Genomic DNA, 16628 nt, shown 5'->3' on the forward strand with positions numbered 1-16628 from the left:
CATGTAATACGATCAGTGCAAAATTGTAGCGTGGTGTGTGTGTGAGCGAGCGCCGTTGGCTGAGCATCGCAGCCGACGAGGCCACACACGAGCACTGCAGCATTCTTCACTCTTATAGCTACAGCAAAGAGAGAACTGACTCAGAAATATCTTTTTGCTGTGGGGTGAAGAGTGAGGTGCACTGTTAGCTCTTACCAATATAAATTGCCATAGGCACGATGTTGCTGATCTCTCAGTCTGGGAGGAAAGGATAGTGTGAAAGATGCTTGTTCTGGAAAGAGAAACAACCACAGCAGTAAAGAAAAGAAAGAAGTTAGACCTTCTGGCAGCTTCTGCTAAGCCCTGCTGAAGCTGCATTTTAGCTTACTCATAATTCAATGATAAATTTCTGATGAGAAATTAATTGTTGGCATTCAAGCCAGTCTTTTGTCACATTAAAAATCCTCTAGAGGAGCTGATGAGAAAGGGAGATAAACAAGAGTGGAGAATGGACATGACAAAGAAAGAAGACAAAGAAGGAAGGAAGATGCTCATGCATTGTGCCAGGAACAGAGCCAAAGTGTTGACTCATAGCCTGTGTCAGCTCATAACACACACTCGCAAATCCATAAGCCCACAAATGTGTAAGCACACCAATTAACAAGCTGAGAGCGAGTTGAAACAGGCTCAGCGAAGGTTCACTTTCCCATTTTAAAGTAGTTTCAGTAGTGAGATTGCGTGAACTCAAACCCTGTTCTGCCGTCAGAGAGCCAGTGACATTCAGAATAATGGCAGTCAAGCTCCATCTTAAGATAACGAACAGTTTCCATGGTACATTTCCAGATATTTTCAAAAGAAGACATCTGAAATTTCTGCTTGTCAGATTGTTGCTTTTCTGATCATTTCTCAAGATTAAGCCCAAACACACATAACCACTGTACGTCAGCTGCCATGTCAGACTAGAACATGATCCCAGCCAGCGTCAGAGTTAGTGTGTGTGGTCTGTGTGCATGAAGACACTCAGCATGCAGCCTTGCCATGAAAATGTAAATCTTAGTTTCCTTGGCGTTACCGCCTCCAAAAACCAGGGATGTTTCTACCGTCCTGTTTCCCTTCTTATCCTGTGCCTGCTTCTTCTCTCAACTGTTCATCGATGTCTGCTCTTTCCCCCAGCTTTTTTGTGGTATTTACAGTAAAAGCAATGGTTCCCAAAATATTCACTGCACACACAAGTTCTCGGCCACCCATCATTATTACGATTATTATTCTTTTACACTATCATCGAAGCCAACATCAGGGGTTGGTAAAGGGTTATACAGTACTATTCTTGACTCTGTGTGTGTGTGTGTGTGTGGGTGGTGCATGCGTGCATGCGTGTGTCAGGGCCCGGCCGCTGCAGCTGGGTCCCAGCTGTGCATCTCAGCCTTTTGGTGGAGCTGTTTTCCACTCCTCCTCCTCCTCATCTGTTCCATCCCTCCCTACTTCCTCCGTCTCCTTCAGGGAGTTCAAAGGGATATGTGTGGGCACATTTGGGCACATTAATAACCTCATACTATAGGATGTAAGACTGTCTGGATACAGAACAGAGCCTAAAGAAAAAAGATCAGAGCCACATCACTGACACAGAGTGTAGATTCATTTTCAGTTTAAATCATTTAATTGCCAAAATGCATGGGAGGGTTCAGACTCACTCTGTTATACCTTAATATTAGTTTTGTTGTGTTTACAGTAGTTATTGGATCGCATGCTTTCAAATAAATAACTCAATAATAATCCAGGACGGTAAGTGAGTGTTAAAAAGGCAACATAGTAGGTATTAGGATTAAAGGAGAACAAGAAAGAGAACGTGAGGTATGAGGTGGAGGGAGGGCGGGTGACAGAAAACCACAGGTATGTACTGCCTAGAAAGAGAGAGAGAGGAGTGGGATGGATGGAGAGAGAAGACTGCTTAAGTAGGGAAGATTGTTTTTTTTTTTTATTATAACCTTATTGAATACTGCTTCATAAAGGCTCTTTCTACACATGAGACCCTTCACTCTTTCTGTTGCACATCCACAGCTTTCCAGTTCTCACTCTTTTTTCGGCTACATGCACTCCAACCGTGCTGAAGATTTCTGTGCTGACAGAAAGTGATGCACCTGAATTCCACACCAATGTCATGTTTTCTTTGCAGATAAACAAATGTTTGTTTCACCAATTAAATTCATTAGAAAGAAGATTAGGTGAAACTTCAAACAAACAGTACGACAGTTTTACTGTATGTGGAAGCTCACCTCAAGGTATTCGTTGGTGCTGACGAATTCGAGTGTGTGTTTGGGGGTGGGGTGTCTGGGTTTTTAGGGGAGCAGAAAGGAATGAGTATGTGTTATAAATACAAAGGCAGAATGGCAAAACAAAGTTTACCATTGGGGAAAAAAGTAACGTAAAAAGTGTGGAAAGGGGAGAGAACGAAAAGGCAGGAAACGCTTACTTTTTTTTTTCTGTAGTTCACTAAAATCTCAAGTCTGGTCCATTCCCCCCTCCCATTCACCCTCACTCCCTCAGGAACAGCAAGCTACATTAGAGCTGCCATTATCCCCTCTAGCTCATAACAGCCAGAACACCCACCTCGACTCTTGCTCCATGAGGGAGGGAGAGGGAGGGAGGGAGGGAGAGCGGGAGCAGTGGGGGTTGGGATGAGAGAGTGTGCAAGATGAGCAGCAAACGAGGGAGGAGGAAAAAGAGGAGGGGGTACAGATGAGTGCGTCCAGCCCCATGTCTTGTTTTAGAGAGTTCCTTCTTTCATGGTGACGTGCACTTTTCTCCTCAGGACAGTTCCAAACTGTTTATGTTGTAGTCTTCGTAGAGTGCTTAGCAAGTAGGAGCAAACAGAGCAATTTGAGGATTAGGGGATAGAGCAAAGGGTGGAGAAAAAGAGTTGGAGGAGGGAGCTGGATGTGCCTGAAAATTTGTTCCATTATGGGTATAATGGGAACAGAGATAGACAAGGCACAGTGGTAATAGAGAGATTAAAATGATGGATGATGTCTTACGTGTGGGGTCCGTTACATGTCTGAGAGGCAAGAAGTTAAACAGAGTGAGCACAATGATGCTGTACAGAACACCGTGATTTAGACTGGTGTTCTGCTCCATACACAGACAGTGATGTTGGCCACAGATATTAATACCACCAGTGTGATACAAAGTAGTACTAGATAATAATTAATCCTTGAAAGGCATGGATGCATTTGTACATTATAAAGCTAATTCAGATTAAAGGATGGAAGTTTTTACGGAGAAAGAGTGTCCTTCATTTCTTTCCTTACTTTATTTACGCTACTACAGGATGGCCAACAAGAGTAAAAGGAAGAGAAGTAGAGATACTCATTCACCCTGATATCTCATCTTCCGGCATTTGGTTTTCGTCACCCTTTCTATCCTCTTTTACTGTCTTTGTTTTGGATAGTTGTTGCATTCACGTTTGTTTGTCATTTGCGGTACATTTGTGTGTGTGTGTGCGTGTGTTTGTGTGTGTTTGTATGTGTGTAGAATAAGTAACAGAAACACCATCTTGGCCTTCTTTGTTTTAAGTGAATCTTGTAATGCCCTGGATATCAGTATTGCATAGTTTATTCTTTCTATGTTTGGAAAATAACTTGACACAAATCCTGTTTGGAATACATTCACCAAACAGCACAAATTCCAACCATGCCCCGAATTAATTAAACTTAATCAATCTAGTTCCCAACAAACCTTAAAATAAGTATAGTATAATACAATACAGTATATGGTAAATAAATGCATCAATTAATAAATGCATTAATTAATCTTAATTAATTCTAATATATGCATTTTTTTTCAATTATCTTGCCAATTTCAAGAGTTTATATGGTATGCTAGAATTGTACTTATAATTGTCTGTGATGTTTTAATAGCCTGACAAATTGCAGTTTGAAGTAGATCAGCATGTAGATCTGTTACCAGCCAGGAAGTATAAGCTCAATCAGGTGCTTCCACCTAAAGCTAGCCAGCAACATCTTTTTAAACTGCTCCTCATGCTGCATCACAGAGCTGTATAAGATATATAGAGGAAAGTCCCACCCAGAGAACAGGGCCAGTTTTGCACCCTTGGTTTTGCAACCCAGCTACATATAGCATTCAAGCAATGATTAGTGATAATGGGCCCTAAGTGTGCCATGAAAACACAACATGATAGCACCTCCACTAGTCAGGACTGTTGACACAAGGCAGTTTGGGTCCATGGATTCATACTGATGACACCAAATTTAGAGCCAACCATCTGTGTCTCTCAGCAGACATTGAGACCATTTTTACACCTGGTCACTTCAGGTGTTTTCTCTGATTTGATTGTCTTGGCGAATCCGATATCAATCCGATCTTTCTACTCCCGCCCAAAATGCAAATATATTTTACCTCATTTCCCGGGTAACTGAAATGGAACACGCTTTGGTGTATGCGGTTTTCAGAATGCAATCAAAAAGAAGACGAAAAAACTTGTTACGATGATTATGCTACAAAAAAACAGCATTTACTGTTTGCTGCATTTTCGCTGGCGGCAGCAGTGCATTTTAAGACCCAACGAGACACCTGGGTGAAAGATCACTTGCGAGTGACGTACTTCCCTTTGGGAGGTGTATAGCGCTGACGTATGTGGCTTGAACAACCACATTCATTTACACCTGTCCAGTTTCATCTGAACTGTGTCCCAGACCACCTCCTGAAGTGGTTTGAACGATCGGATTTATATCCGTCTCGAAAACGTTTCGGAGAGCATTTAGACCTGGTCTTTTTACGATCGGATAGCTATCGGATCACAGAAAACGCATGAAGTGACCAGGTGTAAAAAGTCCCTGAAATTCATCAAACCAGGTTACAGAATTGGATGGTTGATGGTTTGATGTGTTCTCAAAATGTTCATTCATTTTGAGATGCTTTTTGCTCAGTACATTCATACAGAGTAGTTTTCTGAGTTACTATAGCCTTTCAATCAGCTCAAATCAGAATTCGGCCATTCACTTTTAACCAACAAGGCATTTCCCTCCTCAGAACAGCCTGTTTACCATATGTTTTTTCTTTATTGGACCATTCTGAGTAAACAGTAGACTGTTCTGTGAGAAAATTCCTAGAGATTAGCAGCTATAGTAAGGAATCAAACTAGTCCATCTGTCACCAAAAATTACAATACAGACAAAATCAGTGAGATCACATTTTTGCCCTATTCTGATGGGTGATGAGAACATAGAACGTAAAGCTGCTGGCGTATATCTACATGATTCTATACATTGCACTGCTGCCACACAATTGGCTGATTAGATCATTGTAAAGAAATTTTTAATTTTGTAAAGATTTTGTATTTTTGCTTCAGTATACAGACACTCCTCAAAGTAATTTACTCCAGAAGATTAATTTTAACATTTCATGCATTTATGATTTCTGTACACGTCTACGCAGCTTATTACTGACAGAATTTAAATGTCTCATACAACACCAGAACTGAATACAGAAAACTTTGGAAAATCCCATACATACAATAGATATTTTTAAACACTTCAGCTATGTGATCAATCACCAATCTCTATCACAATCCCTCGCTATACTTGTTGACACACGCCTGCCAAGCAAAATGCCTTTAGTCAGTGAGGCATTAACACTTGTTCTGCTACTTATACATGAACACAGTTTCTCAGTAATGCAGAGCCCTTCTTTTTGGATTATACACTAATCTCTGCTCTTCCCCTCTAATGACTTCAACAGGTGTGTGTGTGTGTGTGTGTGTGTGTGTGTGTGTGTGTGTGTGTGTGTGTGTGTGTGTGTGTGTGTGTGTGTGTGAAAGGCTGAACACTGCTATAACAGCTGTGGCTTGAGCAGAGATCTCTATTTAGTGTATCCACCTCATTAGCAACATGTTATCAGATATACACCTCCAAACACCTGCGTACAAACTTGTCAGTATGTGTAATAAACTCGATTTGTTTGAGTCCTTTCATCATGTTGTGAGCTACTAATATTCATTTTACTCATCATGATTCAGATTTAAGTCCATGTGGGATCAGAAATGAAAATATAGTATCTTATTAAAAAAATTCCAAACTTCAGTGACCTTAGTACTGTTAGACTTCTGTATTTTATTTATGATGAGTTAGTATTGACGTGTTTTTATCAGGATAAAGACTGAATACCACATAGAACCTAGTTCTAGTCAACAAATCATTTAAAACATAGAAATATACAATATATCAAATGTTAGTGGAAGTACGTCAGTGTTATATCTGGAAAATTCATGGAAATTCCCATAACAATGGCATTGCCATAATGCCCAAGAGTGTAATCAGGTAATTCTTTTCTTATTTATTTCATATGAATGTGTTTGTTCCTCCACAGGGTCCTACAGGACTAGTGGAAGTGCTGGCCCCAATGCCAGTGGTCATGCAGCCTCACCACAGGCTGTATCACTACAACAACACCAGTCAACCAAGCAAAGGGTAAGATGTGCATTACAAGATGCCCTTATACCTGTAACCTTTGTGCAGTGGTACAAAACACTTGTTATGTGTCTATCCAAACAGGCAGGTTAAGGGCATCCCTACTAAAACAGTGGTGTACCTAACTCAAACACCCTGGGGAGACTGGAGTTACAGTAGCAGCCAAACATTCTGTCTCTTTTTTTCTGTGTGCCCTGATGTTGTTGTAAAGAAGGTTTGCTAGCTCCTCCTCTACTCCCCATCTCCACCCTCCTCCTGCAGAATGCCACCCAGGTTGAGCCAGCATTGGGCTCTCGCTCTTTCTCTGGGGTAACCTGAGTGGTGTTTGGTCAGTCATGCGGAGAGTAGCAGCTCCCTGACCAGTCAGTAATAAGCAGCTGTCAAAGACTAAGGGGAAAAAGAGAGAGAGAAAGAATGTTCACCAGGGAGAACAGGGTTAGCGATGAGGAAAGAGGGGACGAAAGAAAGAGTGCATGAAAAGAAGGGAGCTTCAGAAAAAAATACCCAAAAAATAAAGAACACATAAAGGGAGGCAGAATTGGGGGAAGGGGACTTGGTGGATTAGTGCAAGGAGATTAGGCACTGTGGAATACACATGATGTTCTGAAAGAATTACAGCGACTGGGTGTTGAAGTGAACGTGGTGTAGAGTAAAGAAATGGAGGAATGACGTGCGTGTGTGTGTGTGTGTGTGTGTGTGTGTGTGTGTGTGTGTGTGTGTGTGTGTGTGTTTATGTATTATTTAAGTCTTCATGTGGACTATACGAGGAATACATGGTCCGTTTGTAGAAAAGCTATTTTGTAGTCAAGCTACTGCTTTGTTTGCAAACTAAGGTTTTGTTCATAAAAGTCAGGGTTACGGTTAGACAAAGCATTACAGTGAAACTCACATCAATGGAAACACCAAACAAATAATGTAACACAGAATAGAAGTGATTATGTGTGTATTAGACAGAGCATTAGAGGAATGTGGAAATTTCCTGGCTGTCACTTTAGCTCTCAAAATACAGTTACTGCACGCCACCCAGTGGTCAGAACGTACATCGCAACATAGGCTACATTTTTTTTCACGTTTTATATGGACCACATTTAAATGAGGTTCTAAATCACACCTCTAATAAGTTAGAAGACTTTATTTTGTCACATATACAGTGCAGCACAGTGAAATTCACCTTTGGACATTGGGGTCAGAGCACAGTTCAGAGAGGGTTAAGAGCCTTGCTCAAGGGCCCATCAGTGGCTGCTTGAACCCCAAAAATCCAATCAACAACCTGGAGATTTAACTGCTTGAGCCATCAGTGCTACCACATCTGATATCTAATCATCATGTCTAAACTCTTACATCCAGTTTTTCTGTTAATTCTGAAGTTATTGATTGTGCTATACTCTAAGTCAATACGTGTTAATATTGCTATATAACAGTATATTATTATTATTATTATAACAGTATATTATTTCTGTGTAATACAACTATTAAAAATGATGTTTGGTCCACAATCTTAAGACAAATAATCAAAATGCTTCAAGTTTCCATGCTTTTCAAATTTGTGCAGTTCTAATTACAGCTTTTAATTTTGACAACTTTGACAAGGTAGAATTTCTGAAATATTTATATGAATTTCAAAGTTTCTTAGTATTTGGTTTATCCTGCTTTTTGCTTTAATGAGCAGTGTGCACAATCACTATGATCCATTTTAGATAAAGTCTACTGAAGTGTCATCTGAACATGAGGAAAATCGGACCTTTTGTGTAAAGCATTTATCATAGTTAATCTATCAAGTATTTTAAAATTGTAAAATCATCTGTTTAGTTTAATTTGAAACAATAAGGATTTCCAGGATTTTTGGACCTCACTGTTTATGTCAACAGCTGTGGCAAAAAGTGAGCAGCAAGGCTCACAATGTAAATGCAGTCAGTCTCATCACTGTTCTCAACATTGATACTTTAATATTAGTTGAGTGTGATATTAAAAATAATAATTGTCAGATATAATAACCAAAAAGATGTACCCCAAATTTTTTTTCTGTAATTGAAATGACTTGATTGTGTTCCCTAAAACGTGTGTTTGTAGTCTGGCGCCATCAATTAAATCACCCTACAGTGAGGTGTCTCCTGTGTGTGGGGCTCCTTGTGGTCAACCTCCACAAAGCAGAGCAATGTATAACCCATCCTTCAACCCTGGAACCTGCATGGATCCTTACATGCGACCTCCGCAAGGACCCCCACCACATGGCATGATGGGACACCGTGGCATGCCCCCACCTGAGGGTATGTGCTCTATCAAATACTTAAAATTCATAGTTAAAAGGGCTCTAAAGGTTTATTTTTAAATAGTAAGATTGAACTCTCCCAAGCACGAAATTTAATTAAAAAAAAAAACCTTGGCCAACACGCAACCAATACGATTGCAGAGTCTACGATTGCAGACTCTTTGGAGAAACTGGTTTAACCAGGCAGGTGTAAAGAGGGCAGTAACTAGGTGCTCCATGCTAGGATCTTTCAGTCTTTATGTGTTAGGAGGAATTCTTTAGTTGACATTATTCAAATACTGTTTCTGCATCAAGCTCTTTTCTAATCTGTAACTCTGTGTAAATTCTGTGTGTTTTTAGGAGGTAATGGTACTCCCTACTGTAACCAGAGTAACACAATGTCAGTGCATCATGGCTTTCATCACAACCAATCAGGCCCAGAACACTACGGTTCAGGAGATGGTGAGACTGCACTCGCACTGGTTATTCAATAACATGAAACCTATTTGATGAATCTTGTGAAACCTATTAGATGAAATATGTTTTAAATTTTATGTTACTTAATTCAATTTTAATTTAAGGAGGAAATTAACTGTAGAGAACAATTCATTGTTTACAGTGGGGAAGAACTTGAGGGGAAGAGGAAAATATAGAGACTAGTAAAACTAACATTTCAATTAAAAGGTGAATGACAAAATGACAAATATGAATATGAAAAAAATAAAGACATCATAGCACAACATCAATGACCACAAATTCATAAACCTATAGTTCTTAGTTCAAGGAAATGCTAATGGGAAACCAGTAAGGAATCCTTTTGCTTGTTCATCAGGTTCTCGTTTCTCCACCCCTCGTTCCATACTGAAGTTGAGCAAGAAGCGAGCACTGTCCATCTCTCCTCTGTCTGATACAAGTGTAGACTTGCAGACAGTCATTCGCACATCTCCAAACTCTCTGGTGGCATTTGTTAACTCTCGCTGTGGGCAAAATGCTGCTAGTTCCTATGGACATCTATCTGTGGGAGCTTTGAGGTAAATGCCATGTTATATAATTTCAGGGTCAAAGATGTGCGTAATATTTGACATAGTAACTGGTCACAACTCAGAAAGCCAGGCAGGAATACTGAAAGCATTTTAACTTCTGCTACATAAGAGAACATCTGCATTTTGCTGAGTAAACAAACATTTCTTTCCTATGTAGTCCATCAATGTGTTACTCAAGCTCAGCAAACTACCAGTCCAGGCCTCAAGGGAACATGTATGGACCTCCACTTGGACACACCCCAGCTCCCTGCCATGGACCCCCAACTCGTCTGCCTCCTCACAATCCCCGTCTGCATGCACCTCCAAAACATGGACATGTAAATGAGATCATGTGCTTTCTCAATATTTACCGCATCTTGGATAGACTTGGGAGTTGACCCTTAATGGTGTATATATGTGTGTGTCTAGCTGAAAACAGAACCCATCATAGGTAGTGTCATGGATGGCATTAATGTGAAGAGTTTAGAAGAGCATTCAGAAGGAGATGTGGCCAGTCCATCTTCCACTGGAACTCAGGTACTACAGTGTAACTACTCAAAATGCACAGATAATATTTATTTCTGCAGAGTTTTGCAGGCTGGTAACTGTTTGTCAACTGTTAGACTGTTCAGGTGGGCTTGTTTTGGTCTGCACTTGAGTGCAGTTGCTATGTTTTCACCTGTCCAAAGGAATCTCATCAAAGAAGAAGAACACACCACGGTTTGATTCAGACTAAATGCTGAATAAGTAAAAGAATCTTTAGATTGTACCTTTAGATTCTATATTCCACAAAAAAGCTGCAGTATGTGCCTTTATAGTGTGTGATGAAGTACTGTGGATGACATGGATAGTAAACAACATACTCATTTTTTGCCTGAGTTTGTAATCTATGTATTTCTGGTAGGATCCTCTTCTTGGGCTTCTGGAAGGCAGAGATGATTTAGACAAAGAGGAGAAACCAGAGCCTGAGGCCATCTATGAGACCAACTGCCACTGGGAGAGCTGCAGCAAGGAGTTTGACACCCAGGAACAACTTGTGCATGTAAGACAGATAAAATTATTGTGTGCAGAAGAGAGATTGTGTGTGTCTGAGGTTTTGTGTAGTTATTCGTGTCATTTCCATCTATTTTGTCTTTTTATTTCATGCTTGTTGTCTAATTAATTTAATTGTATTTCACTACAGCACATCAATAACGAGCATATTCATGGTGAGAAGAAAGAATTTGTGTGCCACTGGAAGGACTGCTCCCGTGAGCAGAGACCATTTAAGGCTCAATATATGCTGGTGGTGCATATGCGTAGACACACTGGCGAGAAACCTCACAAGTGCACTGTGAGTATCTGCGTGATCTGGTAATATACATTCTCTACAAACCAACACATCTTTATCTTTGACCATATATTATTGTGTGCCTTAGTTTGAGGGATGCAACAAAGCATACTCTCGTCTGGAGAACCTGAAAACGCACCTGCGCTCACACACTGGTGAGAAACCATATGTATGTGAGCATGAGGGATGTAACAAGGCCTTCTCTAATGCCTCAGATCGCGCAAAGCACCAGAACAGAACACACTCGAATGAGGTAAACACCAAAGAAAAAAAAAGCACGGCACATTATATCAGACATATTGGCAGTGAAATCTATTTTACACTATCTATTCATAAATACAAAAATACATAAATAAATACATGCAACCTGTTTCTTATTCTTAGAAACCCTATGTGTGCAAGATCCCTGGATGTACAAAGCGTTACACAGACCCAAGCTCCCTGCGCAAGCATGTAAAAACAGTTCATGGACCAGAGGCACACATCACTAAAAAACACCGTGGTGACACTGGACCTCGACCACCAGGTTCTGCTCTGACCTCTGCAGGTCAAAGTTCAGAGCTGATGGTAGAAAAAGAGGAAAGGACCAGAGAGGACTGCAAACTTCTGGCTCCTGAAAATACACAAGTGAGACTTTAAAATACTTTAAAATTATATGAGAATGTTGTTTTTGCTCTATTATGAAGGATCTCTTTCTGTCTGCTGTGGATACATTAGAAGTCTCAGCCAAGCCCTGGAGGCCAGTCATCATGCAGTAGTGAACGTTCTCCATTAGGGAGTGCAAACAACAATGACAGTGGTGTGGAGATGAACCTGAATGCAGCAGGTAGTCTGGAAGACCTGACAGCAGTGGAAGAGGGAGGGGGCTCCGGTGTGGCTGAGTCTAATGGAGGAGTCATTTCTGGGGGTATGGGTATGTCCGCACAGGCTCTGAAGAGGCTGGAGAACTTGAAGATTGATAAACTAAAGCAGATCCGCAGGCAGACCCCACCAAGTCGGGGTACATTAAATAAACTACCAGCACTTTCAGGTATGAAAATCAAAGACGTAAACATCTGGTTAAATTAAATAATTCATAATAAATATATTTCTTGACTGGAATTTCCTTCGGAATATTCCAGTTAAGGATTTTAGTAGCACACTTACACAACAAAATTTTTCTTTTTCTCCTTAGCATCAGGTGAGATGATTGGCATGTGTGGCCCCTCCCCTTTGCTTTCTAATCGTCGTGTGATGGAGCTCTCTACCCCAGACCTGGGTGGAGGTGGTATGGGTGGAATTGGCAGAATGGTTATGCCTTGCCCACCTAGTGATCGCCGTGGAAGTGGTACCAGTAGTTTAAGTTCCGCCTACACTGTGAGCCGCCGTTCTTCTGTAGTTTCCCCCTACCTATCTAGTCGACGCTCAAGTGAAGTATCTCAGCTGGGCACAGGTGGGCATTGCCAATCTGTCATTGGAAGTGATGTTGGTGGGGACCCATTATCACCCGAGTCCAGCCACAGAACTGGTTTGTGCCAGAGCACCAGTGGATTGCCAGGTCTACCGAGTCTTACTCCTGCAGAACAATATAGTTTAAAAGCTAAATACGCAGCAGCAACTGGTGGACCACCACCAACACCTTTACCGAATATGGAACCGCCTGGTGCCACCAGTAGACGTAGTGGTTTCTTGAGTGAGTATGACGGTCAGCCACTCCCACCATTCCTACACCAAGTGGGCACCAGGAGACACAGTGCCAACACCGAGTATGGAACAGGGGTCATTTACCCACACCAGGCTCCTGGCAACAACATGCGGCGTGCCAGTGATCCTGTGCGCTCTGGAGCTGATCCCCAAGGCCTACCCAAAGTGCAGCGGTTTAACAGCTTGAGTAACATGACATTGATGGGTCGTCGTAATGCCTTGCAGCATTGTGGGTCTGATGCCAACAATACTAGACACATGTATTCACCAAGACCACCAAGTATTACTGAGAATGTGATGTTGGAGGCCATGGCAATGGAACCTCAGAGAAATACAGCAGATGGCCGGGATAATGGAAGTATAATGCAGGTACAAGGTACAGACAGGGCCTACATGGGCTACCAGCAATCACAGTCCCATCCTCATACTGGTGACCAGCTTTCTCCTGGAAATGAAGGCATGGGATGCTTGGAACCTTCCTACCAGTCACAAATGCAGAGGCAGTACCAAGGTCAACGTGGGCGTATAGGTGTTGGGGAAACTATGGTTCAGAATGAGATTTCAAACACTCTACTACAGCAAGCTGAGTACAGTATGAGCACCTGTCAGCTCAGTCCCTCTGGGCCACACTACCCTGGCCTTGGGCAGACTAGTGAAGGAACAGGGCCCTGGGGACAAAATGGCCAGCTCCACAGTCCTCACGTGGGTATGCAAACAGCTATGCAGTTTCAAGATACAGGAATGCAGGGACAACAGTATGCTCAAGGTCTGTATAGTTCTAACACTGATCCTAACCATCAGAGGGTCACTATCAAACCAGAGCAATTCCATCCACCAATGGGTGGTTCCAATGCCTGCCAAAATGCCAAGGCTCAGCAGCATCGCCAGGCTAGCACTATGGAAGTATGTCAGCAAGGGTACCCCCCACAAACAAAAGAGCATGGTTTAATCAGCAAATCTTTAACCACCAGCTGTGACTTTGTTCATGGACAGATTAAGAACCAAACTGATCATCAACAGCAAAGCCAGGCTGGATCATTCCTCCATGGGGGAAGCTTGAGTCTTGGCTGTGCTGGTTCTGTATTGGCTGAGGACCTGAGATCCCAGACTCCAATGCTGCAGGTGAAGGAGATGATGGTACGAAACTATGTGCAATCACAACAGGCACTCCTTTGGGAGCAGCAGCAAGAGCAACAAACAGCAAATAGTAGTCTCCCTCAGAAACCAGAAAGCATGGAGATGGGAGAACAGCCTGCAATCATGCAGCATAGCCCTCAGGATCAGCAAATTAATCAAAACATCTACCATAACAATTACCAGGGATACTCAAATCAGAATGTTATGAGTCCCTCAGGTCAAACATCCAGCTCAGTGCCGGTCAAGGAACAGTTGACTGGCATGCAGGATTCCTCTTACAGCCATGATATGGTGCCACGTCCACCTCCGGGTCGAAAGACTCTGAGTCGCCAGAACAGTCTTTCCCAGCAGGCAAACGGAGCATACCTAAGCAGCCCACCCAACTTAAGTCCTGCACTTTCGACTGCTAGTCCCAGGAGAAATGTCAGGTTACCACCTGTACATGCACAGCAGCAACACTCTGATAATTTCTATTACTTAGGACAGATCCACATGCACCACAATATGGATAAGTCACTGGAACCCCATGATGGATCATGCCGAACCCAGCAACAACTTGTGGGAATAGAGCCCTCAACAAAGGCTGCTTCAGTGGCATATCCTCAGTCAACATCTATGTCAAATACGCTTGATAACCTGGACTTGGAGAATGCTCAGATTGACTTTGCTTCTATCATTGAGGATCCAGATCCTTCTTCTTACAGCCCAGTAAATCCAGTTCTGGGCCATCATTCATCCTCCCAGTCCTCCTCCCGTCTTACTACTCCACAAAACTCCATAACACTTCCCTCCAATCTATCTAACATGGCCATTGGAGATATGACCTCCATGCTGACATCCCTTGCTGGGGAGAACAAGTATTTGAACACATTGACTTAAAGAACAGCTTTACATGTTTCAGAGAGTTGTAAGATATAGACTCATAACCAATAATCATTTTGGTTATATCAGCATCCAGTGGACTAATTAGACTCCTGATAAATGCATTAAAATAGTGAAATAGTGGTTGCTGTGGAGCGTCCTACACTCTTACTAGACAGACCAGGTTCTATAGAGAGGTGATCCTGCTTCTCTATTTTCATTTGTTTGTTTTTATTTGTTTAGTAAACATTGCCTCGGGTTTCATTATCCAGATTAAAATGGTATTTCAGGTGCCATGCTGGGAGGGTTAGTAATAAAACACTTTGTTTAATGTAAATACAGTTTACCTTTATTTTAGCAATGGAGTTTAAATTGAGAAAATAATCGGAGAAAAACAACTGTCTTCTGTATTTGAAAACTCTTGAAGAATAGGACTATTTAGAGAGTGCACATTTCCTTTCTGATATACTAGAAAAGTGCAGTTATAATAAATGGTAGCACACATCTAAAGTGCCTTCGCCTATGGTGGCAAATGACTCTACATGTGCATTAAAGGTATCATTTTAGTGAGTAACAGGCAGGCAGGTCAGAGTACAAACCCATAATGACCAGTCATAGTGTATATGTGCAGTGCAGTATTCAAAGCCTTATCAGTAGTTATTTTTGATTATTATTCTTATTCAAGTGAATGTCGCGAAATAGAATACCTATGATCGAAGCCAGTGGAATCCATTTGATTTAAATGAACTATCCTGTTTATTCATGTTCAGACAGGTATCTTTAGTCAAGTGGCACTGATTATCAATTTTAAATGGTACCCTCCTTAAAAAAGTCCTGGATGCACTAATCCGATTTGGTCTGACTACAAAATTGTTTTCAATTTGAAACTATTATTTCTAAAAGAACAAACAGACCAGTCACCTAATAGACATTTGTATATTTGTAGTATTTTCAGGCCTTAAATTTCATCACATCATGTAAACATAATATTGCACTGACAACAGCACTGAGCTGAATTTTTCTGTTTTGGGTCTTAGTATAGTATAGTATATGATATGACAAAATAAAGGACCTAATGTCTTTTGTTTCAGCACATTCATGCAATGCCTCACAATGGTGTGAAGGACTCATTTAAGTATTGAAAACAAGCATATCCCTGTGCTTCACTACAGCTGTTCATGACATACCAAAGATGATTAGCACTGGGAAGAGTGCATGTGCACCCTTCAATATCAATGTTACTAAAGTCATGTTGCCATGCCTCTATAGTGGTGCGATATAGAATGTAATTTTTCTAACATTCTTTTTTTAAGAACAAAAATAGTTTTGTGGACTTTACATCTCTCTGTGTGTTTTTCTGTCATATGTCAGTTTTTTTTTCTTTTTATTTTTGCTGGCAAAAGAGAATTTAATGTAGCATTGCAAATTCATGCTATTAGCAGTTATTACATCTATATACAGGAAATCATGTGATATATTTTTTTCGTACCATTTTCTACATTTTGATACAAAGTAAAGGTACTATATACTGTTTATTAATAAACATGGCCTGTGATGGAGGCCTGTGATGGAACATATTCTGTTTATAATTTCATTACATTGTCTGTTTTACTTTAAAAAATTTAGATTTAAATTTACCCGAGGTAGTTCGGATAAGCGGTAGAAGATGAGTGAGTGAGTGAGAGATTTAAATTTAAATCTAAAATTATCTTAAAATAAGACTTAAGTGTATGAACATTTCAGAAAAATCAAGAAATGGATCATAGATGTGCTCCGATTAATGATTCTCTGGGCGACAGAAGATCAGAGTTAAAAAGGGGAAGCGTGGTTCAATATTCAAAAATACAGCTAGGATAACTATGGCATACTGAACTATAGCAACTGAC

General features: G+C 41.0%; 1 protein-coding gene across 1 annotated transcript in view; it reads left to right on the forward strand.

Annotated features, from left to right (window-relative positions):
• The window catches only part of gli1 (GLI family zinc finger 1), a 37364-nt gene extending 21049 nt beyond the window's left edge, over positions 1 to 16315 (forward strand). Inside the window, exons 3-14 of the mRNA XM_060868168.1 lie at positions 6361 to 6461; positions 8532 to 8728; positions 9070 to 9171; positions 9542 to 9740; positions 9910 to 10069; positions 10161 to 10268; positions 10636 to 10773; positions 10915 to 11064; positions 11150 to 11314; positions 11446 to 11688; positions 11779 to 12091; positions 12236 to 16315. Coding sequence (XP_060724151.1) covers positions 6394 to 6461; positions 8532 to 8728; positions 9070 to 9171; positions 9542 to 9740; positions 9910 to 10069; positions 10161 to 10268; positions 10636 to 10773; positions 10915 to 11064; positions 11150 to 11314; positions 11446 to 11688; positions 11779 to 12091; positions 12236 to 14760 — 4368 coding nt within the window. The 5' untranslated portion in view covers positions 6361 to 6393 and the 3' untranslated portion in view covers positions 14761 to 16315. The remainder of the gene's footprint in view (positions 1 to 6360; positions 6462 to 8531; positions 8729 to 9069; positions 9172 to 9541; positions 9741 to 9909; positions 10070 to 10160; positions 10269 to 10635; positions 10774 to 10914; positions 11065 to 11149; positions 11315 to 11445; positions 11689 to 11778; positions 12092 to 12235) is intronic.
• Positions 16316 to 16628: the final 313 nt, after the last annotated feature.

Source organism: Tachysurus vachellii, chromosome 4 (assembly GCF_030014155.1).
Source record: "Tachysurus vachellii isolate PV-2020 chromosome 4, HZAU_Pvac_v1, whole genome shotgun sequence".
In the NCBI taxonomy this organism is placed as follows: domain Eukaryota; kingdom Metazoa; phylum Chordata; class Actinopteri; order Siluriformes; family Bagridae; genus Tachysurus; species Tachysurus vachellii.